This window comes from Psittacula echo (genome assembly GCF_963264785.1).
Source record: "Psittacula echo genome assembly, chromosome: 4".
Lineage (NCBI taxonomy): Eukaryota > Metazoa > Chordata > Aves > Psittaciformes > Psittacidae > Psittacula > Psittacula echo.
In genome coordinates, this window is record NC_137738.1 from 1849397 (window position 1) to 1873675 (window position 24279).

The 24279-nt window shown below is 47.3% G+C and overlaps 1 protein-coding gene across 1 annotated transcript; it reads left to right on the top strand.

Moving 5' to 3' along the window:
* Positions 1 to 14691: 14691 nt before the first annotated feature.
* TRAF5 (TNF receptor associated factor 5) lies at positions 14692 to 23144 on the top strand (the record flags this gene model as incomplete). Its single annotated transcript, XM_080616668.1, has 10 exons — positions 14692 to 14906; positions 16018 to 16075; positions 17325 to 17426; positions 17966 to 18130; positions 18658 to 18735; positions 19122 to 19196; positions 19364 to 19456; positions 20512 to 20652; positions 21157 to 21325; positions 22567 to 23144. 10 exons carry the CDS (start codon positions 14692 to 14694, stop codon positions 23142 to 23144), a joined length of 1674 nt encoding a protein of 557 aa, XP_080472794.1.
* Between the last annotated feature and the right edge of the window lie 1135 nt (positions 23145 to 24279).

A 24279-nucleotide genomic window follows, 5' to 3' on the forward strand; every position in this document is an offset into this window, starting at 1 on the left:
GTGGAGAGGGAGGCAGCACCTTCCACCACCCAGGGGGGGTGACAGGAGAGGAGCCATCTAACAAGAACCATTAATTTAATTTATTCCACTAATTCTCCTAATTTAAGTACAGTAGAATTCAACTCATCCGAGAATGGCTGCCTGCGGTTTGTGTGTGCGAGATCATTGCTACCTGCCGAAGCATTCATGAGGGAAGCAGGGAGGCTGGTGGTGGTAGTTGAATATTGTGGCAGCAGTTACCTCCTACCAGCCCAGTCTTGCTGTTAAATCCTTATCTCTGATTTCTGCTGTTTCTGGCAGAGCTGATTAGTCAGGTTGAAGTTACTGTGTGGCTCGCTGTTTGCTTTGTGTTATTGACTAAGGAGATTGAAAGGTTTTCTTTCCACCGCGTTCTTGTCTGAAACCTTGAGTTATGCCCAGCAGTGTCTTGGGAGTGGGGTTTTTCAGTTCTTTGTTCAGTCTGTTTCTTCTTTTAAGTGGATGCCTCTGCCCTCCAAGTAAACCAGGCTGCAGATCTTGAGTTTGGAAACTGTGTGATCTGAACCAAGCTACTGAAAAACACCTCATTCTGGAGTATGTAATAACATTCATGTTGGCTGCCATACTGTTTGGAAGATTAGTTTTGCTTATAGCTGAAATGGTGTTTGAAAATCCTTTTAAATCCATTCTGTTATTAACTAGATTTGCCTTGACTAAAATGAGACTTTATCTAAAAATGGAATGTGCTCTCCCTAGGCTTTTTCACAGATAAATTGGATCATTTAATGATGAGTTTAGTGGCCGGCTGAGGTCTTTTTTATGTGCGAAGGGAAGTTCTTACAGCATCAGGTCCTATTCCATTTGTAAATCGAGTATTAAGGTTTGATAGCTGTCCCTGAATTGCAGTGAAGGTATTGACCTTTATAGTTTAATTCTTCACTTGAAAATGTTTTCAGATGAAACTGGAGAGATTTTTCTTTCTGAACAGCTTTCCCTGCTGTGCTGAGGTCTCGTACAAAAGGTCCTTAGACGTTTTCTTTTGCATCAGAGTAGAAGCTTAGCCACTATGTGAGCATCAGATGGCCAAGAGAAGCAGCACTGTACAACAAGCACGGAGGAATTCGGGGTCACTGCAGCTTGTGTTCTGGGAGTCATAAGGGTCCCCTTGTTAGCTACACAAAGCTGGCTGCTCTTCAAGACCAATCTGCTTTGTTTCGACATCCTTAGTATCTCAGTTTAACTGTTAAGAGTGATCAGATACATCATCAGGTTTTCTTCTCTTATTTTTTCTGTCTTTCTTTTTAGCATTGAGTCTCCTGGGTGTGTGTGTTGTACCTTTGCTAATTTTTGTCTTGTCTCTTGTCGATAGACTTCAGTATGCAGAACGTTGGGTGTTGCAGGAGCAGTTGGCCCCGGCCAGCTGCTCTAGAACTGTTCAGTACCTTGTAATTCCATTTAATCTTGTTTAACTATTCGATGACTGGGCAAAGGTGCTGTATTTGACGGGGGGAGGGAGGGTCAGAGATAGATAGTATTTCTTAATTTCCATACACTGTAGCACACAGTAGGGAACTCCTAGCATTTGTAGTACCAAGTAAGTATGTACATAGCAAAATGTCTTTATTGTGTGCTTTGCAGAATATGTGCATACAGTTTGCACGTCCTGTTTTCGGGGGGTTAGGTTTGTTTTAAGCAGTGTTTGCCTGGAGAGTGATATGCTTGCTGCTTAATCAAAGGATTAAAGTTTCAAAGAAATCTGTGTCTTCTATTTTTATGTACCTTGTAATGGTCTAATATGTTAGGGCCCTTATACTGTGATTCTCTTCTAAATTCATTTCTATTTTTTTAAGAATTAGAAATAAAATTATACAATGGTGTTGATTTCAGTGGGGCATTTCTTTTGCCATCTCCCGTCGCCTGTTTTGTAATGTAGTAATGAACTCCTGACTTCAAGGTTGGCTTAATTTTGTCACTTTAAAGGAAAATAATGTACAATGTTTGCACACTGAAGTTTGGCCGAGAACATGTATCCTACATTGTTCAAAGCTAATGTAACTCTACAGCTTTTTGTACAGTTTATTTTAGTTAATAAAGCAAAACGGTACTAAAACAATGCCACGTTTGACAAACACAAGGCATAATCTGAATGACGTCTTCTAGGAGCAACACTTGCACCATACGGATGTACAAGAACCATCAGCTTGAAGTGTTGCCCTTTAAATCGAAATGGGTATGAAGTTTAAGCAAGTATTTCTGCATCAATAAAACATCACACATCATAGTAAAGCAGCTGAATTTGTTTTACAGTTGATGGTGAGCAAAAGGAATTACAGTTCCCTCTGTCCTTAGTTCATCTTTTACATTGTTGGGACTTATTTGGGCAGCTGCACAGAAAACAATCCAAACCAGTAGCTTATATATATATGGGGGTTTGAGTATGAATAGAACAGAGCTGCAGATGTGAGGATGAAGGTTACCACAGCCATGCTGTGCCTCTTGCTAGCACCAGAAAGGAGGAGACTTCAAGTTGCAGCTGATGCTAGGCAGAAGCGTGGAGAAAAGCAAAGCCACAGGTTGTCAGGGCAAAGACAAACAGCTTGGAGGTGTTGGTTTAGAGGTGTGTTCCCAAATGCAAAGGAAACTGTAGAGGAGTCAGCTCTGTCACAGCGCCAGTGCAAAGCCATGCACTGGAACCTGCACTGAGTACAGCTGGCTGGTATTAATACCAGTGGTGAACCTCCAGCTTTTCCTGAGGTGGAAATAGCTGAACCTCAGAGTCTGCCTTTCTCTGAGTAAGCGGAAAGCAGGCACCATCGCGATAGGCATCTGCTTTAAGGTCACAGGAAGTTGTGTGTGAGATATACGAGGCAAATGTGAACTCTGTAACACCACTTGCAGTCTGTTACTGACAAATTTGGCATCCAAAAGCTATAGTCAGGTGGGGAGGAGAGGCAAAACACACAGGCAACAGCATCTGCACTGTTTTATAAGCACATTGCTAACTTTTTTGTGGTAGGCATCCTTAATATTGATACTGAAGCACAGACGCACAATGTACTTCATTTTCAGCACTGGTGAAGGCTGCTGCTTTGCAATTCCCAGTTATTCTTTAATCTTCAAGCGTTCTCAGCATAGTTTTGTACACTGAAATAATCATCATAAATCCACGTTGTTACTGACTTGGAAGTTTGACTGGCACAAAAGGGAGCACGGGGGTTCAGGGTTTGTGATCCCTGCTGCTGCCCCGGGATGGGACTTTGTCATGATGCAAACCAGGACTCCTGCTGTGCTCACTGGATCTTAATAAAACAATGATTTTAGAGGTCATGCCTGCACCCCAGTATGTGATGATCCTTTTGGCAGCTCTTTGTCACCACAAAGCTCCATCCTGGGGAACTGTGGTATTCTGCAGTAGGATCATGAGTGCAGCAACTTGGGAAACAGATCTCATCTCCAAACTATTCATTTACATTTATATTTACTTAGGGAAACAATGCTGTCCTGATGGATGTTCTTGTGAGCTTCCTGACCAAGTAGTACCCAGGCTAGCCAGGATATTCCTAAAAGCTTTGCAGGAGGGAGTGTTTTGAAAGCTCTCTGTTGCGAGAGCAGCCTCTACACCTTTGCTGGACTCCTTGAATCAACGCAGGGGATGGTCTGAGTCATTTTAGCAAAAGCATCATCTTTCTGAAACCATTCTGTTACTCTTAGTACTTAAGACAGCCCAGGTAACACAGCCCCATTGTTTCATCTGCCTTAGGCCTTTTCGTGCAGGCTGTTTTCGTTACAGCCTGGTTTTCCTAGAAGGAGTTTAACGTGGAAGACAGGACAAAGCGCAGCGGCAGCTGATGGGCAGCGAGCAGTGAAAACCGCATCGCGCTGTTGGCTGGAGGATGGCTGCGTTGGCAAACACCCCTTCGGTACGTCTTTAGCTAGCGGTAACACCGCTGTGTGGTCACAGCCACTGTGTTTTTAGCAGGGGTCCGTTCGCTAGGTCAGTACCGTCGGTGTGAGCGGCAATAGAACAGTGCCTATACGGGCCGCGGGGGGAGCCCCTCGCCACAGACCCCTCCTGGCTCACGAACTTCCCAGCCGGGGGGTGGCTTTCACCCTCCTGCAGCGCCCTGCGGTGAGCCCCGAGCAGGCGGCGGCTGCTGCCGGGGGGCGGAAACCGCAGCTTCCCTCGTACCGGGGCTGCCATGAGACCGAGCGCGGCTCCCGGAGGCGGCGGCGGCACCAGCGGGGGGCGGTGGCTTCAGCGCTGCCCTCGCCGCGTCCCCTCCCCTCCGCTGCCGCCGCGCACGGAGCCGCGCCCCGCGCAGCCAGGGCCGGCCCCGCACCGCCCGCGGGCAGCGAGCGCCGGTGCAGGTGCGGCGGGGAGCGGCGGGGCCGCGGTGCGCGGGGTCCCTGCTGCCCGCCCTGCAACCGCGGATAAAGGAGGAGCCTGAACTCGGTGCCCGCCGCAGTTCAGCGCGGTCCGGAGCAGCCCCGCTCCTGCCGCCAGAGCGGTCCCCGTGCCTCCGGTGCTCCGGTGCGGGCTGGCCGCGGGAGCCCCTCTCCCCTGGCAGGACCCCGAACCGATGCGGCGGGGAAAGGTAGGCCCGGTGCGCGCCTGGGAAGCGGCCGGGGCTGGGGTTTTAGAGGCTGAGAAGGGAACAAAGAAGCGCGGAGTGCTCGGGTGAACGCCTCTGCAGCGGCTCGGATCGCTTTGAATGGCGGGGAACTGGAACAAGTATCCCGATGGTGCCAGCCGGCTTCTGCTGCTCGGGGGCGAGGGAATTTCCCCTCTGTGCGTGTGTGCGTGCAGGGAGACCCAGCCAGCCGCTGGCTTTCCCGGATAAGCAGCGCTCCGGTAGCACCCTGAGGCTTTGACCAAACACTTCCAACACTCATCAGATTTAGAAGGGAAAATGAGGAGCTCTCATTGTTGCACTCCTTGAACCCCTTCGCCTTTTGCTCGCTTGGCTGCACCTTCCCAGTGCCAGCCAAGAGCAACTTTCCTCGTAACTTCCGTGTTAAAACTATGGGATGGCTGAAAGGAGTGCGGCACAGTGCTAAACCAGCCGGGTGTATTCAGGTCAGGCACGACTCAGGCTGGCAGCGGTAACACGGGTGTATTTTTAAACCGGCTGATTCTACCCAGAGCACGTAGGCTGTAGGACTGAGGAGCTCTGGGATGCTCTTGTGCAGGAGCGCTGGCCCGGCCGTGCTGTGCTTCATCTTGTTTCATCTGCTGTGTTGGTTTTGATCTTAGTGTGAGCCGTGGTGGTCGTGGGCTCCGCTTGGCTTAAAAGCACCCAGGGGCGCTTCCTTTGCTGGATGAGCAGTTTATGGTTCATGCTGGGAGGGAGGGATGCGCCGGTGTGCAAGAGCCAGTTGTGATCCTGTGCATCAATCAGTGTAGGGCAGAAGCCAGCTGTTCCCAGCTGCGTGGCAAAGGAGGTTTACAGGACCTGAAGCAGAAAAGCCTGCTAAAACCCCTCAGAACAGTCCTCCCAGTAAGCACGTGCTCAAACACGTAACAAGGGGGTGCTGGAGCCTGGTGTTATCGTGTGGCCAGAGGTGAAGCCAGGGATGAAACCATTTTACATTGTTGTAGGGAATCCAGGGGCAAGAGGAGAGAGCCTAGAATAGGCTTTGAAAGTCAGGAGGCTTTGGTGCAGTGGGGCAGTGGAGGGATGGACAGAAAGGTGATGTGGCTTAGAAACTGATCCCTGTGGCAGCATCCTGGGTAGATGAACTGGCAAAAGATTCCAAGAGAAATGAGTGTTTGGAAAACCAGAGGAGGAGGAGGATGGACAAGAGGTTTATTTGTGTAAGCGGACAAGCAATACTGTATCATATAGATATGAAGCAGAACTTGGTGAGACATAGTGATGATTAATGCTTCAAGCCCAAGAGCGAGGCAAAGGTTACGGACCTAAGTGGAATACAGGCTGGCTGTGTGGGGTTTGGAGGCTGCAGGGCAGTGCAGAAGAAGGCCTGTTGGGCAGTGGGCTGCTTCCAAGCTGGTTATCAACCACAGCCAGGATATGGGAGGAGAGCCTCTGCACACTCTGCAGCAACACAGCACACCTATGGGCAGGCAAATTGGGCTGAAGAGGTGTAAGCTGCTGGAAGACAAGATTCAGAGTCAGGAAGGAAGGAAAGCTTGTGGTGCTCATAGAACCTGTGGAGGGCACAGGAGTCACTGCAGAGTGTAGAGGATGAGGAATGACATGCAGGAGGGGAGAAAATGTTGAAGCCAGGAAGCTGCTGCTGGAGACTTTGACAAAAGGAATTCCAAATCAGTGCAAAGAGCAGAAAAGAGCTCTTTATTTCACTCCACAGGCTCCTAATCAGTCTTCATGCAGTTTTATGCAGCTGTCAAAGCTCTGCAGGAGCTCTTCTTTCCGTGTCACGCATTGCTTGGATCACTTTGCCAAACCCCTTCTGTGGGCAGCTGCAGACCTGTAGAGTGCTTGATCACCTGGGCTTTATTTGTGTCCCATCTCTAAGCTAAGCTGTAGCCCTCTCTCTTCTTCAACTCTTTGTCTGACCCTTTGATTTTAGATAAGGAGATGTTATTTATCACCAATATAATAGCTGCCTATGGAGAGATGTTTCTCTCTCTGGCCCTGCAAGGAGTCTGTATGAGGTGTAGCTTCCCCCCTGAGCTCCCTGAGGCAGTTGGTCGTGGCTGCAGTGGTGCAGGCAGGTTCCTTCCCCTCGCAGATGTGTGTTCTCAGCAGCAGTCAGTGGCCTGCCCGGAGCAGAATCCCCTTGGACCAGGCCCCGAGTTGTGGTGAGGATTTCAGCACCTCTTTCTGTGCTTTCTGGTCCTTTTCTGTGTGAGTTCCTTGGAGAATGAATCGTAGAATCATAGAATGGTTTGGGTTGGAAAGGACCTTAAGATCATCAAGTTCCAACCCCCCTGCCATAGGCAGGGACACCTCACACTAAAGAGTCAATATTCACACTCTTGGCTGTCAGTCCCTTCTCCGTACCACTTTGGGCTGCAGTGTGTGGTTGTTCCATCCTCTTCCCTCAGCCAAGGACAGAAGCGCTTCCCTGCGGTGGATGACTGGGCTCGGGAAGGTGAGGAAACCTGAGTCATGTGTACTGGTAATAAAAGTGTTTTATTAACACTTCATTAATGGTCTCTCCAGCTCCACTTTGCAACAAACAAACAAGCATATGAGAAACTGCATGCCCTAAACCGCAGTGGGTTTGCTATGGGACTGCTCAGAGTGCTCTGTAGTCAAGTATGATTGTCTCTGTTTGGGAGACTGATAAAGCAAGGTTTCGTGTGTAATACACTGACATTTGCATACAGGGATGCTCTAAGGGTAAGTGCGTTGCTGTGTGCTTATTTTGCAGAGGATAATATTGAAATCTTAAAGTCATTTGTTAGTAGTAGCATTATTACACAAAGGCACCCAGGAACTGACTAAAGCTCAAGGAAAGGAACAATCTGCAAAGCAGTTTTTCCCTAAGTAGTCACTGAGAGATGCAATGATCATAGCTGTGCGAAGTTGTGTGGGTTTCAGTCTTGTCTGCTACATGCATGTGCTTGAAACTGGAATGTGGCCCTTGCTATGAGAGAAACAGGAGTCAAGGGCTTCTTAATAATGTCTTAGAAACAGCAGGTACAACAGCTGCCAGATCACATATTTGATGAAAGATGGAATCATGAAATGGTTTGGGTTGGAAAGGACCTTAACATCATCCAGTTCCAACCCCTGCCATGGGCAGGGACACCTTCCACTAGAGCAGGTTGCTCCAAGCCCCTGTGTCCAACCTGGCCTTGAACTCTGCCAGGGATGGGGCAGCCACAGCTTCTCTGGGCACCCTGTGCCAGCACCTCAGCACCCTCATAATAAAGGATTACCTTCCTAATACATAACCTGAATCTCCCCTCTATCAGGGTAAAGCCATTCCACCCGTCCCGTCCCTACAGGCCTTCGTAAAAGTCCCTCTCCAGATTTCCTGCAGGCCCCTTTTAGGTACTGGAAGGCTACTGGGCACTATATAAAGAAAAAAACCCCTTGTCCATTGGTCCGTGTCACTGTCATTGACATTAAACCTTGTGTCATGGCAGTTTTTCACTGAGGAATTACGAATATGCGCCTTGGTGATGCCTGAGATGCACCCTGAGGTTACTAAAACCAGTGATGTTGTTCAGTGATGGGAGCAATAAAGCTCAAACTGGTGCTAAAAGCAAGAGCAGGGTTGGATGCTTAAGGTTGACATGAGTAATCACCTTTCCAGTGAGTACCATGAGTAGGAAAATGTGTGTCCGTATGTCATCAAATACATGTGTGCATTAGAGCAAAACCCACTGCGCTCATGAATTCCTGCGGCTGCAATGGGGAGAATGGTTTACCCCTGGAACAAGGGAACCCATCAGAAGAAGAGGGTGGCCAGCCTTAGTAAGATTTGAGTTCATCTTAGTAATCAGGATGAATGACCACTGAGTCAATTCATAGGCTTCTCTATACATGCAGATTAAGTTCTTCAGTGAGACTAAGTCAAAGGGTCAGGGGTGGGAAATTAAAACCAAGACTCTCTTATGCCTTGAGTAGGTGTTCATGGCCAAACCAACTGAATGGTCAAAGCAGCTGTGGTCCTGGATAGCGTATCCCCTTGGGACAGGGAAGGAGACATGAACTGAAGAGCCCCAGAAACCTCATTTTGTGAAATATGTAATAGTCTGTTACTTGTTAGGACAGGCAAGGGCTTCACTTTGACTCCAAGATGCTAGAAGGAAACACCATTAGTTCTCTTGCTATCTGTCCCTTAATATTTCCTCGTAACTTCTTTATGTTGATCCTGTGTCTCTCTTTCCTTCATCCTGTTTCCTAAACACTGCTGCTGTCTTTTCACTTGTCTTTGTTCCTTGAGCCTGCTCAAAACTTGGTTGAGGTTTCAGCACTGCAGTTGCCGCTGGAGGAGATCGAGGGCTGCCCGCAAACAACGACACCAGCCTATTGCTCTCCACTCATCTTCAGAATGAGATCGTTTAACGTTAAGATCCTGCTCAACTTCTCCATTTGGGGTTTTCCCCAAAGCTTCCCAGAAGCAGATGGTGCTTCCTGGAGCTGTGCTCACAGAGCACGATGCTTTCAGCAGCGTTGCCTCCTCCCAATGAAACCACTTGGATGCATCCTTCCTCCTGAGCTGCCAGGGCCAAGGAGAACCCACGTACAAGCTGTGGTGATGTCAGCCTGGGCAGGGGTTGTGCACAGTCACCGGCTTGAGCAGGGCGCACCCTGAGGACGTGGATGAAAGATTATCTTCTGGTTTAAAACACCTGAGTGTAGAAGTGAGCTTAGGCTGCATCTAGAAATACAAACGGGATCCATTTCATTGATACCATAAAGAAGGAGGATGCCTTTCCCTTTGCCGCTGCCTTCAGCAACAACAACTCTGTGCCAGAGCTTTAGGGAAGGTTCAGGAAAACACACAGTAGGTTGAGATGCCTCCGGGGAGGGGAGGTGGGAATTGAAATAGGTTAGAAATGCACTGGGAGCAAGCTCAGTCAGAGGGCAAGGCCGGAGAGGGTAAGTGTTACCTTTACTACAAGGCAGAATAGAAGCTTCCTTTGGAAAAGCAGTATTTTAAATAGAATCATAGAATCACAGAATAGTTAGGGTTGGAAAGGACCTTAAGATCATCCAGTTCCAACCCCCCTGCCCTGGGCAGGGACACCTCACACTAAACCATGCCACCCAAGGCTCTGTCCAACATGGCCTCGAACACCGCCAGGGATGGAGCATTCACAACCTCCCTGGGCAACCCATTCCAGTGCCTCACCACCCTCACAGTAAAGAATTTCTTCCTTATATCCAATCTAAATTTCCCCTGTTTAAGTTTGAACCCGTTACCCCTTGTCCTGTCACTACAGTCCCTGACGAAGAGTCCCTCCCCAGCATCCTTGTAGCCCCCTTCAGACACTGGAAGGCTGCTATGAGGTCTCCACGCAGCCTTCTCTTCTCCAGGCTGAACAGCCCCAACTTTCTCAGCCTATCTTCATATGAGAGGAAACTTAGAAATAAGAGGAGACTTAGAAATTGCTGCTTTTATAGAAAATCAGATCCCTTACTTTATGGGAGGGGAGTCACAAATAAGTGGGGATGCATCTCTCCGGATGGCAAAATCTGCAGCCCCTGCATCAATGCAGTGGGGAAAAATACTTTCCAATGGCTTTCCTTCCATCCTAACGCTTTTCAAACACTTTCAGACACGATCTTTACAAAGCTACGCTGGGGATTTCCACTCCCTCGCCGGTTTAAAGTGCTCGTGCTGTTGTTTTAACCACAGAGCTCATGCAGGCGCCGCTTTCTCCGCTCGCTCTCGCATTGTCTCCCCATTGAGGACCAGCGACAGTTCTCAGGTACGGCTTTACCAAACCCTCTCTTGTTAAGGCTGGCAGGAGCCTGATGTTGCTGGGATGGTTCCTCCTCTCTGCAGAGCTCTTCAGGGGTGAGCTGAGGCACATGGGGCTGCATGGGGGGTGCTGCAGACCCTGGAACATCACAGGGATAGAGTTCACCCCCTGAAGCAGCAAAGCGGTGCCGGGGTGTCATAGGGATGAGTGGTGGCACCAGAATCCCTGTTGGTGCTTGGGAGTGTGGTGAAAAAACCAGGTATCGCTAGAGAAGTTACGGGAATGAAGTTATCCTCAAGCTGTGAAGGACATTATTTTAAGGCAGGAGTTGTCCATCTTCCTGTAACAATATTGGGTTGATTTGGTGTAGAGAGATTTCTTGATACTGAAAAAGTCATTAATTCATGATCAGGACATGCAGGGAAAAGAGCACAGGTAGAAGATAAGCCTCTAAAATCAAAGCTACCCCAGCACGAGGCACACTTCATTAGCTGTTAAGAGTGTGTTTTAAAAACTGCTGTAAGATGCTATCTGTGTTATAATCTATGCCTTGAAAAACCAATGCATCTCAAAGGGGATTTATTGCAATGCTTGACTGGAACTCTACGCAAAGGAAACCCCAGTGTCTTACTCTGCTTACTGAAAATTTGCCTATGGAGATTAGCAAACTGATGCTTGCTTAGCGAGGTTTTACTGTGCTTTGAGAATAAGGTAATACCAGAGTTTGAATCGGGTAATATTTCCTATATACAAAAGAAAACACATTTGTTCTGCTGCCTTCTGCAGCAACATCCCCTGTGGGGCATCAGGAATGTATCCATGAGGAAATTATTGCTGTTAGAAATGTTCTCTCCTGGGTATCAGCTGGTCACTGCACCGTGGTTTATAAGTGAGGTTTATAAGGGACAAAAATGATCCCTTTGCGATGTCATTTGTCATCATCTGCTGTTTTCCATGTAGGCTGCTCTGTTTTAAATAGGTATTTCAAAGCATATAGATGGTTTTAGACATTCTTTAGCAGGCTTTGTTACCTGTTCTGCTCCCTATGTTAGGAGTTGGGGCATATCTTTCTTATCCCCAAAACACAGTGTGTTTGTGGAGGTCCTTATATTAGTGGTAAACCATAGAACTTTGTTGTTTTGAGTTAGAAATACCAGAGGCAGCTAATCTCCCTCGTTTATAAGGCAGTTTGGAGAGGGTCATCTTAATGCAAGGCATGTTCCCCTCTACCGTGTCTCTGCCTCTCACCTCCCAGTGAAGTGACTTGATCTTAGACTTCTCAAATTCACAGAACCTTCCCCACCGTGACAGTTCTGATGTACCATAAAAGGGAGATTATTTCCAGAGGGAGGGACAGGGCATCTTCAAAGTCTTGTCCCTAACAAGTGCCATAGGGCACAGCAATAGAGCAGAACTAGAGCTAGGAGTATAGGGACATAGGTGTGTCAAGGTGTCATGGAAGATGCTAAGTAAGGAAGGGATCAGGGTGCTTGTTACTGAGCAATACCCAATCCTGGATGGTAGCTGAGCATTGCCCTCCCCTCACACAGTGAACCTGGCAGAGCTGTGCTCCCTGCCTGTTTGCTGGGCAGCAAGACCAAGGACCCTGTCTTTTTGTCCATATGCGATGACCAAACCTGTGATAACAACTCACGTATTTGCCCTTCTCACGTCTAAAAGATCTGCCATAAGAGAGGATCCTTATGCAGCAGGAGCCTGCCACTCTCTAATGCATTAAAAGCAGCATTACGGCTCACACACATGCTGAAAAATTGCAGTATATGCAAAGAAAGGAGCCTTCCCATTGCTCTTAGCTGTGAAGAGGCAGAAGTGAAAGCAGATTGTCTCCTATGTGGGCCAGGCATTAGCGTAAGCAGGAAACTGATTCAGTTAACCATTGGTGTGCTCTTGCTGTCACAAAAAAAGCACTTTTTCCCCTGATGGTTTCCATTTGGTTTCAGTTAAGAGAGCACTGGAAGCTGAGTCACAGAATCCCAGACTGGTTTGCATTAGAAAGGACCTTAAAGCTCATCCAGTTCCAACCCCTGCCATGGGTCTTCTACTACAGCAGAGGTTTCTGTTCTTGCCTTTCGCCTGAAGTGCTCTTTGTGGTGCCCTGAGGTGCCCAGTGCTGTGCAACGTGGTCCTGAGCGAGGCTGAGGGGGAGAAGGTGCTTTCATGGACACACAGAGAGTCTCCATCTGCAGGAATGGGACCTGGGTCGGGTGCATCATGAAGGAGATAAAGGCTCTCATTTCAGTAAGGGAGCTGGAAGGTGCAGCACAGCAGAACGCTCCTTGCAGAAAGAGATGGGAATGAATGTTTGAATGAGCAGCCAGTGCTCCAAAGGAGTTTCCGGGTGGGATTTTGGGCTGGTGACTGGGTTTCTTCTTAATGTATCCCACACCTTTGTTGCCTAAAACATCCGTGACATTGCTCACCCCAGTTGGAAGTACTTGTGGAGTTAAGGTAGACCCTTAGAGGTAGAACACAGCTTTGTGCGTGTGTGTTTTTACGCAGTGCGGCATTAACATGATGCAAGTCCTGGGGGGCAGCAGGACTCAGGGAAGTGGACGCCATGTAAATGGGAGAGAGGAAGGAGACGTGTTTCAGGTTCTCACTGACCAACGACAGGCTGAGTTCGTAGGAGCCCGGTGCTGTGGAAGGTGACAGTGACAGCTCTCCATCTGCCTTTGGGACAGCAGCGTGCTCTGCTGCTCGCCTCTGCTATGATGGCACGAGGCTGTTAATCTTTCAGGCTGATTTTAGCATCCGTGGTTGATGTGAGGAAGATCAAACTGCTCCCCATTAAGCATCAGAAAACCAGGAGCCCCATTTTCAGAGAGGAAAAGGAGTGACCCAGACACTCATCTCTGGTTTGAAGCTGTTCATTTGGAGGGACCAAACTGTATTATTGCAAACACCAGTTGCAATAACAAGTCTTTATGCCTGGAATATGATCAGGGCTTGTATTCCTGTGGGTTACTGATGTCAGATGATCAGATGTGCTGGAGTAGGTCTGACATTCAGCCTGGTGGAGGGCAGGGAAGCTCTCATACGCTGGGCAGGTAGATGCTGTGTACAACCATGAACAAGGGTGCTCAGTTTGCTATGAATAAGGTTGGTTAAGTGCTTGGCTTGTTTTCGAATGGGGTATTTTATCTGTCCACAGAATTTCCTCGCCCGGTATGGAGTATTAAAGTAGGAAGAAAAATGGATGCTGCTTTCTGAAGCCTAAGGTGCTCTGTGGTAGTGCTTGAGCTGTGTGCAGCACACTGACCTTACAGGAGCTAAGTCGAAGCTCTTGGGGAGGTGCTGATGCCAGTAAGAGCAATTCAAGTGACTGACAGGGCAGGTGATGCACACAGAGGAGAAAGAGCATCCCACAGCACAGCTACAGAACTGAGCACTTCCCCCGCGAAACCACCTGAGAGCTTCGGTGCTTTTGTGCACATCCTGTAAGGAACAAATGTCTTCGGAAGGCAAAGCTGCAACAAACAGAAAGCAGAGGGGCTCTGGGTCTTGAGCCCCAAACTACTGCGGGATTGAGGGACCGGGGACAGATCTCAAGGTTTGTGACTTTGGGCTGGAAAAGTCTGTTGCTGCTTCTTTTCCTATGAGAACATTGACGCTGCATTGCTGTGCTGTGTGTGAGCTTCGGTAGCTTGAGAGGAACACTTCTGATTGCAATCTTGCTTTTCTCCTTTGTTTTCCACCCCTTCCTTCAGGCAGGATTAACAGAGCTGAGAGCATGCACAGAAGCAAGTAAAACCTTGAACAAAATAGGATTAGAGTTTGCTGCTATAAATGAGGAAAAAGGAAGATGTCAGCTTAAGAGGCTTGGACTCCTGCACCACCTAAACTGAAGGTAAAATCCTCTTGCTGCCTTTTGTATGCTCCTTGCTGTGAACCGCAAAGCTGTCCCCTGCTTGAGCTGCTGCAGTGAACTCCTGAGGTTCATTGAAGTTCCTGTGGATGGGCTCTATGTTAAGTGTGGACTTTCCTGGTGGATTAGGGCCAAGACTTGGCCTTTGCTTTCCCAACCATGCCCGTGACTCTTGGAAGTGTATTGAGACTAAGAGCTGCTGCAAGAGAGTGTGAACCCATGAAACTCTCTGCTCTGCAGAGCAATAGTCACACTGTGAGACTTTGCCACAGAATTGTGCTGTGATGCTTGTCATGTCACCACTGCTCTGTTGTTTTTCCATAGCTGGCGCCTCATTGCCCTCTGAAACCTGTCGCACCCCACTGCTGATGACACCTCCCTGCCGCAACCGGTAGCTACAGCGCGTGGTGAATGCCTGAAGGGACTCTTCCTGAGCCTGGCTCCCAGTGCAGCTCTCATGGCCTGCGATGAACCCGCTGCTCTCTCGGGCATCCTCACGCGCCAGAACTCCTCCAGCGCCATCTCCCTGGACTTCCAGCCCGATGCCGACTACAGGTTTGTGGAAGCCTTGGAGGACCGGTACAAGTGTGCCTACTGCCACCTCGTCCTTCGCAACCCGCACCAGACGGGCTGCGGGCACCGCTTCTGCCAGCAGTGCATCCTGTCTTTGAGGTCAGTGCAAGCTCCTCCCGAAGCCAGAAGCTCCCCCTCCCCTACAGAAGTCAGTTCCTTCTGCACATCAGCAGAGATAGATAACAGATAACTGCCATAGGTAACAGTATTGATCTGATCAACACTGATGGAGTCAGGGGAGAGACTCTGTTGAACTCAACTGCGTGCTCAGTGTTTTAAAGGTGTCTTTACGGACCTTACCCACAATACTTTGGCAACCACAGGGAAAGCACAGTAAAGCAGTTGTTGCTGTAAGCTTAAGCTCTACACCAGGAGGTGCTGTTTCAAGCTGTCTGTCTAGCATCGTGCCATTCAGATGAACCTGTGGCATTAATGGGCATTAACTACCGGGCATTAACCTGGTGGTTAGATGAAGCCATTTTCATCTGCTTCTCTAGAATTGATTTTAGAGGAGTTCGGAAACTGATGGCAGTATTGCCTGATACCAAAGTCAGGTCACAAGGCTGGTGGCATCCATCTGCTTGGGATTGAGCTGCAGGTACAAAAGAGGCAGCCTGTCTGGGAATGCATTATGGACTGATTGGTGTACCCGAGGGCAGGATTTGGCCATGAAGGCTGCAGAGGAGCCAGTTTATGTGGATGGATGTCACCATTTACCTTTTACATGCTTCATGTTTGCTGCTTTTTCTCCTTGCCTCCTCTTTGCACTGCCTCAGGAAATGTTTTCCCATCTCTCATTGTAGGGACTTCTGGAAGCCTTTTGAGACAGGAGCCATGAGAGCTCCTGTTAGTGGTATAGCAAGGCTTGCACCAGGCAAAGACATGCTTTAACACACACAATGGGACTTTTCCACATGTGACAATGATGGCCAGCGAGTGACAAAGTCCTCTTAACTAAAACCCATCTTATTAGCACTCATAGGACAAACTTTGCTTTCTGTCATATATCCACTGTTGTAGCTTAATGCCCTCTCAGTGCTATGGGCAGAATTTGGCTGCGTAGTTGTCAGACTAAAGTGATTTTGAAGGCCTTTTTGGGGTTTTATGGTATCCAGTATTGACTTCTGCCAGAGTCAGATTCCAGCATGGCCCAATGTGGGCAAATAAATCAGTTTTTCTGTGGGATAACACAACTCTTCTGTTGATCTAGAGAACTGAGCGCAGTACCCACCTGTCCTGTCGACAAAGAGACAATAAAAATGCATGAGGTAAGTGGCTGTAGTTCTACTTCAGCAGCCAACATCTGCATGGAAAAGGCAAGACAGCTGAGGACAAGGTGGCTTTTAGTCCGTTAGACCTTGGGGCAGAGGAGCTTTGCTCTCTGAACTGATGCTAAGGGACGCAGTCTATTCAGTGATGCTCTCCCAGAAAGGAAGTGTGGGTATAAAGCTAAGGCTTCATTTTACACCTCATGCTCTGAAGCTATTTCATTTTAATCTTCTGTAATTCCAGGGGAGAGCTGAAGAGTTTCACAAAGCTTTAAATCCTCCCTAGTCATCAGAGGTCTTGTTTAGTGGAGAGTTTAGTGACTTGCCTTTTCAATGCCCCATCTTACTGTGTCATCTTGTCTTCGTTTTCACTTGGTTATAATTTGCTGCCTTAACTATTGCCATTATAGTTCATTAACCCTGCAGACTAAATTTACTTGTGGGTAACTTTTTAGAGGAAAAGATAAGTTCATGCTTCTAATTTTGCGAGCTATTGAGTCTTTATTATTGTTGTTATTATTAATAATAATTAATGGATTCATTTGTCCCTATTTCTACGCCAAGGCTTGAAAGTGTGCTACATCCTTGATGCTGCCAGAATGAATTTTCCAGTGCAATCAAATATCTCCTTCCTCTCTCTCCTCTTCCTGACAGGAAGCTGCAATCACAGCGTCCACATGAGTTTTGGTTTTCATTCACTATCTTCCACTTGGTGCAAACTCCGACGGCAGCAGCACACCAGTGAGCAGCTTTAGAATGCTCCGTACAGGAAGATCTTCACATAAGACTGAGAGTTTGCTCTGGGGGCTTAATTTGCTTCCGCACACACAGCAGGGAACAGAGCTGTTTCCCAGAGCCTACAGAAGGGATAGCTCAGCAGCATCGCCATCCCAAAGGCACGCTGCACTGCGTGCGTGTCGGAGGAGCGTGCACAGAGCTGGTCTGGCCTTTGGGGCCCATTAGCTCCAGCTGCTTTCTTCTCGATACAGGCAGTGGTTTTATAGCTCCTGAGCTACTAATCCTGCTGGCTGTAGGATGATCAGCATTTGTGGATAATTATACGGTGAAAACCCCCTATGCTTATTAGAAAACCCATACATGTGTTAATTTCTATTTTTAGTACCCATTTTCAATATGAATCATCAAGAATCATACAGTTACAAAGTTAGTTGTGTCCTTAAAAGACTGATTGTGTGTTTTGCTTTTTCACATGTGACCGCATGTGAGGGCTGGTTTGTTTCCTTTACAGGTATTCAAAGACAACTGCTGTAAAAGAGAAGTTCTCAACTTGCACGTGTTCTGCAAAAACATTCCTAACTGCAACTCGAAAATCATGCTGGGACGGTACCAGGTTAGTTTGATCCAAGCTGGAAACCTTTGATTTTCATGCAAACTCTGTGCATTTATGAAAATCTAAATTCCAGGGATTGTCTTCAGAGTTACTGTAGCAGCGTGGCTTAAGTACAAAGGTTATAACTCAGCCACACTGTAAGTAACAAATGCTAAGCTCAGAATACTACGGCTTGTTCTGGCTTTGCCTTAGGTTATTTAATAAGAACCATTTGCTTTATGTAGCTTTAGTTTATCTAAAGCACCTCTGCATACCTTCTGTATGCCTAGGCACCATGCAATGGCTGGTTCAAGAGAACTTGCCAAGACTGCCTGTGCATTTGGGCCTTTTTCAGCGTTTCAATTCGATGAAAAGTGGAAGTCAAACAAAGGAGTCTCCAAATGTTCATATTTGCTTTAGTTTTGAGGTTGGAAGAGAAGAAAGTTTATGGAGGAAAGAGTATTCGGAGTTTTGTATGTTCCAAACCTGCTGACTTTCTGTGGGTCTGTTGGAGGGGTGATGAAATCCTTTGGGGTTTAATTTGCTGTTGCACGTTGCAGGAGCATCTTCAGCAGTGTCTGTTTGAAAGCGTGCCGTGCACTAATGATGGATGCTGTGACCACATTCTTCGGAAAGACCTGGAAGAGCACTTGAGCCGGCACTGTAAATTCCGGGAAGAGATGTGTCAGTACTGTAACAAACACGTGGTGTTGGTTAACATCAAGGTAAGAATGGAAAGCATTCCCTGGGAATCCATAGCAGGTGTTTCCTCTTCATGTTATTGAGTGAAAAGTTGCCAGCATCGCAATGGGACCTAACTCCTGAAGCAAAATTTGGCTGAGTAGCTGAAGGAAAAGTATAATAAAGGTGCTTTAAGTAATACCAATTACTGTTGCCCTCTTACGAACGACAATATGATATCAAATCATCAAATGGTTTGGGCTGGAAAGGACCTTAAGATCACTTAGTTCCAACTCCCTGCCATGGGCAGGGACATCTCACACTAGACCATGTCACCCAAGGCTCTGTCCATCCTGGCCTTGAACACTGCCAGGGATGGGGCATTTACCACTTCTTTGGGCAGCCTGTACCAGCACCTCACCACCCTCGCAGTGGTGCTTGCACCTTGCATATGCTTGCATATGGGACTTGCACCTGTATTGTCTGGGATTACCTTTTGATAGCTTACTCTTGTGGAGATTACTTTACAAAAATGCAACCCATTGCCTTGTTTTGTTTCTTTTTCCCCCAGAATCATGAGAAAAATGACTGTCCTGATTATCCTGTGCCTTGTCTCCACAACTGTTCCGAAATCATTCCGAAAAAAGAGGTACTATTGTTATTTCCTATACTGTGATTCAGCACATCACACACAGAGTTATGAAAGCTGAAATGCTGCAGACCCCATTGGTGGTTCCAACAACTGATGTTCCAATTAAACTTCATTGCTCGAAGCATTTTCTTTGTTTAGTCCTAAAAGGGATATATGGCTCACCTTAGAAGTGAGCTATTTGGCTACTGCAAACTATTGGCATTCTGCAGCGTGGAATAATATCTGGCTTGCTTATTGATTCAGAACATTCATTTTCCTCTTCCAATGATCAGTGTCATGACACTGGCCTTTGTTCTCCCTATCTGCAGGCATTCAGGCTTTATCAGAGCAGCAAATCACTTCATGTTTCTTTCCTAACCAGTTTCTTTGCTCATTACCTTCAGACTGAAAAGCACCATGCTGTGTGTCCCGAGGTGGAAGTGGACTGCCCCTATAGGCAGTACGGCTGTCTTGTAAAGGTACCAGTTTATACATCTTTATCCTGAGAATCAGGTCTGTCATCCCTCACTGTCAAAGCACAGAGGAGACATTTTAAAGGCTTGATCAGTAGATATTTCACTAACAGCTTCACCAATCTGCATATCTTATTATCTTGTTCTTTCACTCCCGCCTCTGCCTCACTAAGGTTAAAAGAGGGAAACTTGCTGAACATGAGAACGGTGCCCTGAGGGAGCACATCCTGCAGATCTTAGACAAGAACTCCCAGTTGGAAGAGCAGGTAAGTCGGATTTAACAAGCACTTCTTGGAGATTCCTGGCTGGTTGGAGGATGATTCTGCATTTGTTGCCTGGTTTAGCTCAGCTACATTTTAAAAGACTGTTTTTATCATCTTTGCACACCTCAGCAGTCAGAATAAGCTCTTCTAGCCAAGCCATCCAATTAGATGGAAACCTCTCTGTGCTCAGGCATGTATATTCTCCACCAAGCACAGTGGGAGGCTCATTGCCATTGCTCACTTCATTTCATTTCAGTCTTTACTTACAGCGGATGCAAGGTTTAGAGAGGAAGCATTTTAAAGTTTCAGGGGTCAGGCGGCTCCAAAAGGGAGTATTTAGATGCCCAAGTCACCCACCCTATAGCAGCAGCACAGAGCAGTGCAGAGCCAGTTGCAAGCACTTTCCACTCAAGATCATTTCTGAGGCTCCCAGCAGGTGACAGTGGGTGAACACTCAATCCTACTAAGGTGGAAGCATGCAAACTGATGGTTAACTTACTCTTTTGCTTGTTTATGCTAAAAATCATAGAATCATAGAATAGTTAGGGTTGGAAAGGACCTTAAGATCATCTAGTTCCAACCCCCTGCCATGGGCAGGGACACTTCCCACTAAACCATGCCAAAATAAGTGCCCCAAAGTGCTACAACTTGATTTTGGAGTTAGTATCCCTCACTGACTCATCTCTTTTAGTGGTTAGACCTTGGTAGAGAAAAAACAATAATAAATACATCTACACACATAGAAACACACATGTGCATGTGTGTTTCTATTATTCTACTACAGAGCCCAATGGCTCATTGTGATGGGGACGAGGGGTATGAGTCTCTCTGCACCTGTTGCCACACACATCTATTAAAGAGTATGATCTCCTCATGTTCAGTTCTTGCCAGTGCTTATCCATGAGCTGTGAATTAGAGTAGTGCTTTATGTAGCTACCTTAGAGGCTTCGCACTGTAAACTCTTCCACTTTCTCCCATATAGTCACATATGTCTTCATTTGATTGTTGTACGTTTTGGTGTGCCTTAACGTTTTCACTCTGTTCTTTCCATTCAATAGATAACTGACCTGTCCAAGAGCCTGGAATGTAAAGAGATTAAAATCCAGCAGCTAGCAGAGGCCATTAAAAAGTGTGAGAAAGAATTGAGACAGTTTACACAACTGCTTGGTAAAAATAGCAACTTGATGGTAAGCACACAGGTGAGACGTTGGTTTTATCTGGTTTGCCAGTTGCTTTCTTGCATCCTGATCTATGTTTCTCCAGTAATAGCTGTCATTAATAGCAGGGCAGTAACAGATCTCCCAGACACTTCCCAAGCCCTTCTCGTTGTCGTGTTGTGTTTTCATGTTAACATATAAAGAAGTTTAGAGATCTGCTCTGGGCTAAAAGGACTGTACAAATCCTCCTGGTCAGATCCCTGTGGCAAAGATGCAGGTGTAAATGTGAATAATCAGTTGGGTGAAGCGATGCAGTGTGAATGGGTCTGAATGAGGGATGGCTTCTCAGCCAGTAAATGTGCTGAATTAATAATGAAGGAGCACTGGGATATGTTCCTAAGCCAGCAGAGCACTTGGAACACATTGTATAGTTGATACTGCTGACATGCTAAAGACTTCTTTACCTTGTTTTAAATGATATGGCTGATCTCATGGATGCCTCTTGTCTTTGCTTCCCACCCTCTTTCAATGGCATGAACTGGGAAGGCTCTGGCCAGTCATTTGGATAAATCTGCACGCCTGGAGTCGCAAGTGAAACAGCTAATACAGATGGCAAACCAGCAGCAAAGCAAATTAGACTTGCAACCTCTGTTCGACATGATTGAGAATGTAAAACAGAAGATTGCCCTGATGGAGACATACGATCAGCGCTTGGGTATGTTGGGACTTCCCATCCTGTTCTGCACGGGTATGGGATTTTTGCTGATTTACTGGCTAAGTAGAGGCTCTGGTGCTACAGTCACTCAGTTGCAGCCTCTTCACTAGAAAGAGCTTTCTTCTTCTTGCTTTCTAAGACCAACCCATGGTGGTGTGCGCTGTGTGCTCACGAGTTCCTGTGGCACTGTAGGGGCAGAGACCTGGCCTTGGTGAGGCTAGTGCCCTGTGATGGAGGCAGCATGCTGTCCATATTCAGGCATTAAATCTGGTTTGTAGTTACCGGTTTTCCTTGTTCAACTACCAGCTGCAATTACATTTTCAAGAAGTTTATAGCTGTAGTAACATGAGTTCACAGCCTCTACTCAGGCTTGAGTAGTTCAGTTTCATGGAATCATAGAAGCACAGAATAGTTTGGGTTGGAAGCAATGAGCAGGGACGTCTTCAACTAAATAAGGTTGCTCAGAACCACATCCAGCCTGGCCTGCAGTATCTCCAGGGATGGGGCATCCGCACCTCTCTGGGCAGCCTGTGCCAGTGTTTCACCATCCTCATTGTAAAGAATTTTTTCCTCACATCCAGCCTGAATCTCCCTCTTTTAGTTTAAAGCCATCACCCCTCGTCCTGTCACAACAGGCCTGCTCAAAAGTCTCTCCACATATTTCCTATAGGCCACTTTAAGAACCGAAAGGCTGCAATAAGTTCTTAGATTCTTCTCTTCTCCAGGCTGAACAACCCCAGCTCTCTCAGCCCTTCGTCACAGGAGAGGTGCTCCATCCCTCTGATCATTTCTGTGTTCCTCTTCTGGACCCTCTCCAACAGGTCCATGTCTTTCCTGTACTGAGGACTCCAGATCTGGATGCAGTGCTGCAGAGTAGATGGGCAGAACAACCTCTCTTGTCCTGCTGGCCATGCTCCTTTGGATGCAGCCCAAGACATAACTGGCCTCTGGGCTGCAAGCACACACTGCTGGGTCACGTTCAGTCTTTCATCCACCAGAACCCCCAAGTCCTTCTCCTCAGAGCTACTCTCCATCCCTCCATCTCCCAGCCTGTATGGATACACCCTGACCTGGGTGCAAGACCCTGCACTTGGCCCTGTTGAACTTCATGAGGTTCATATGGACCCCCTCTTGAGCCTGTTCGAGTCCCGCTGGATAGCAATAGCTTGGGTCCAGTTGCTCTTTGTATCCGGTGCTCTGCCAGTTTTAGTTTACTAACCATTTCTCTCTTCCTCCCCTAGTTGTTTTGGAAGGCCAGTCCAGCAAACACGATCTCCAGATCAACATTCACAAAGCACAGCTCAATAAAAACGAAGAACGCTTTAAGCTTTTGGAAGGCACATGCTACAATGGGAAATTAATCTGGAAAATCACAGACTACAAGATGAAGAAGAAGGAAGCAGTGGAAGGCCGCGTCCTCTCCATATTCAGCCAGCCCTTCTACACCAGCCGCTGCGGGTACCGGCTGTGTGCGAGAGCCTACCTGAATGGGGATGGCTCAGGGAAGGGAACACACATCTCCCTCTACTTTGTAGTGATGAGAGGGGACTTCGATTCACTGCTACTGTGGCCTTTCAAGCAAAAAGTCACACTTATGCTTTTGGACCAAAGTGGGAAAAAAAATCACATCGTGGAAGTCTTTAGAGCTGATCCCAACAGCAGCAGCTTCAAAAGGCCAGATGGAGAGATGAACATTGCCTCCGGGTGCCCACGCTTCGTGCCACATGCGGTCCTGGAGAACACGAAGAACACCTACATCAGAGATGACACTCTCTTTCTGAAAGTGGTTGTGGATTTAACTGATCTGGAGGAACTGTGAAAAGCACTCCTGGTCAGCATGACTGCTTTAACCAATAAGGAATGTTTTCTTGGTGACCACCAGCCATGTGATACTGAATTGCCACTAGTCAAGATACTGATATTGTTTTGAGGCTTTTGGACTGCATAGCAGACAATAAATTGCCAAAGCATCAGACTTCCCTTTTATAACCCTTTTTTCCAGCCTGCGTTTTCCAGGCAGCTGGAAGTCCAGTTTGATGCAACATGTATTCGATCCACTCTCGGCTCACTCCAAGCTAGGGGGAATCCTTGGCTCCCATCACCAAACTGGCATTAGGAGGTGAAACTCCTCCAGTAAGCTCCGTGGAACCCAAGCAGGCCTGTGGGCTCCTGTCCCTCACATAGAACTGAAGCCATACCCATGCATGCAACTGCATTTCACCTGTCTAAAATGGAAGCATTTCAACATCAGCACATTTGAATCAAAGTACCTTGATCCCTCCATCTCCTGGATTTTTGCATCTTTTCTTGTTGTAATTGTGTTTTCCAGAAAGCCCAGAGGAAGATGCCAATGCCTTTTACTTTCCTAGCCTGGTATCTTGGCTGTATAGAGTACTCCCAGCTCACAATAGCTTTGTTATGTCCTTTCCGTTCCTGCCTAGTGCCTTGGGACTGATTTCCACTGATGTTAAATATCTACAGTCCCCACTGAAGTCAAAAGAAGCTGCAGGTGCATCTCACATCTCAGGACATGGCCAGAAGCAGGGTTCTCGGCCAGCTGGGCAAAAAGGAGCAAAACTCCTGTACTTTTGCTCCCCCATCTGCACAGATGTTTTCTGGCTTACCAGCTCTCCAAAAGGCAGGAAAAGTTTTGGATATCTACTTAGAAAAAGCCCACATAACATGCACTATTTCCCTCTGCTAGGAATTCAGATGTTTGGGAAAGAAGGGAGAAAACGGATTAGAAGAGCCTCATTCTCACAGGCTGTGCAGCTCTAGCGTTAGCTAAAGGGTGAGACAGCCACTGAGTAACAACTGATGACTATGAAGCACATCTGAAGGTGTTCATTTTTATCCCAGGTTCCTTCCATACTGCAAGGGAATGCACGCATTGCATGAGGTTTATTGGAGACACACTATACCCACCACCATCAGGCACTGAGGAACGAGTGATA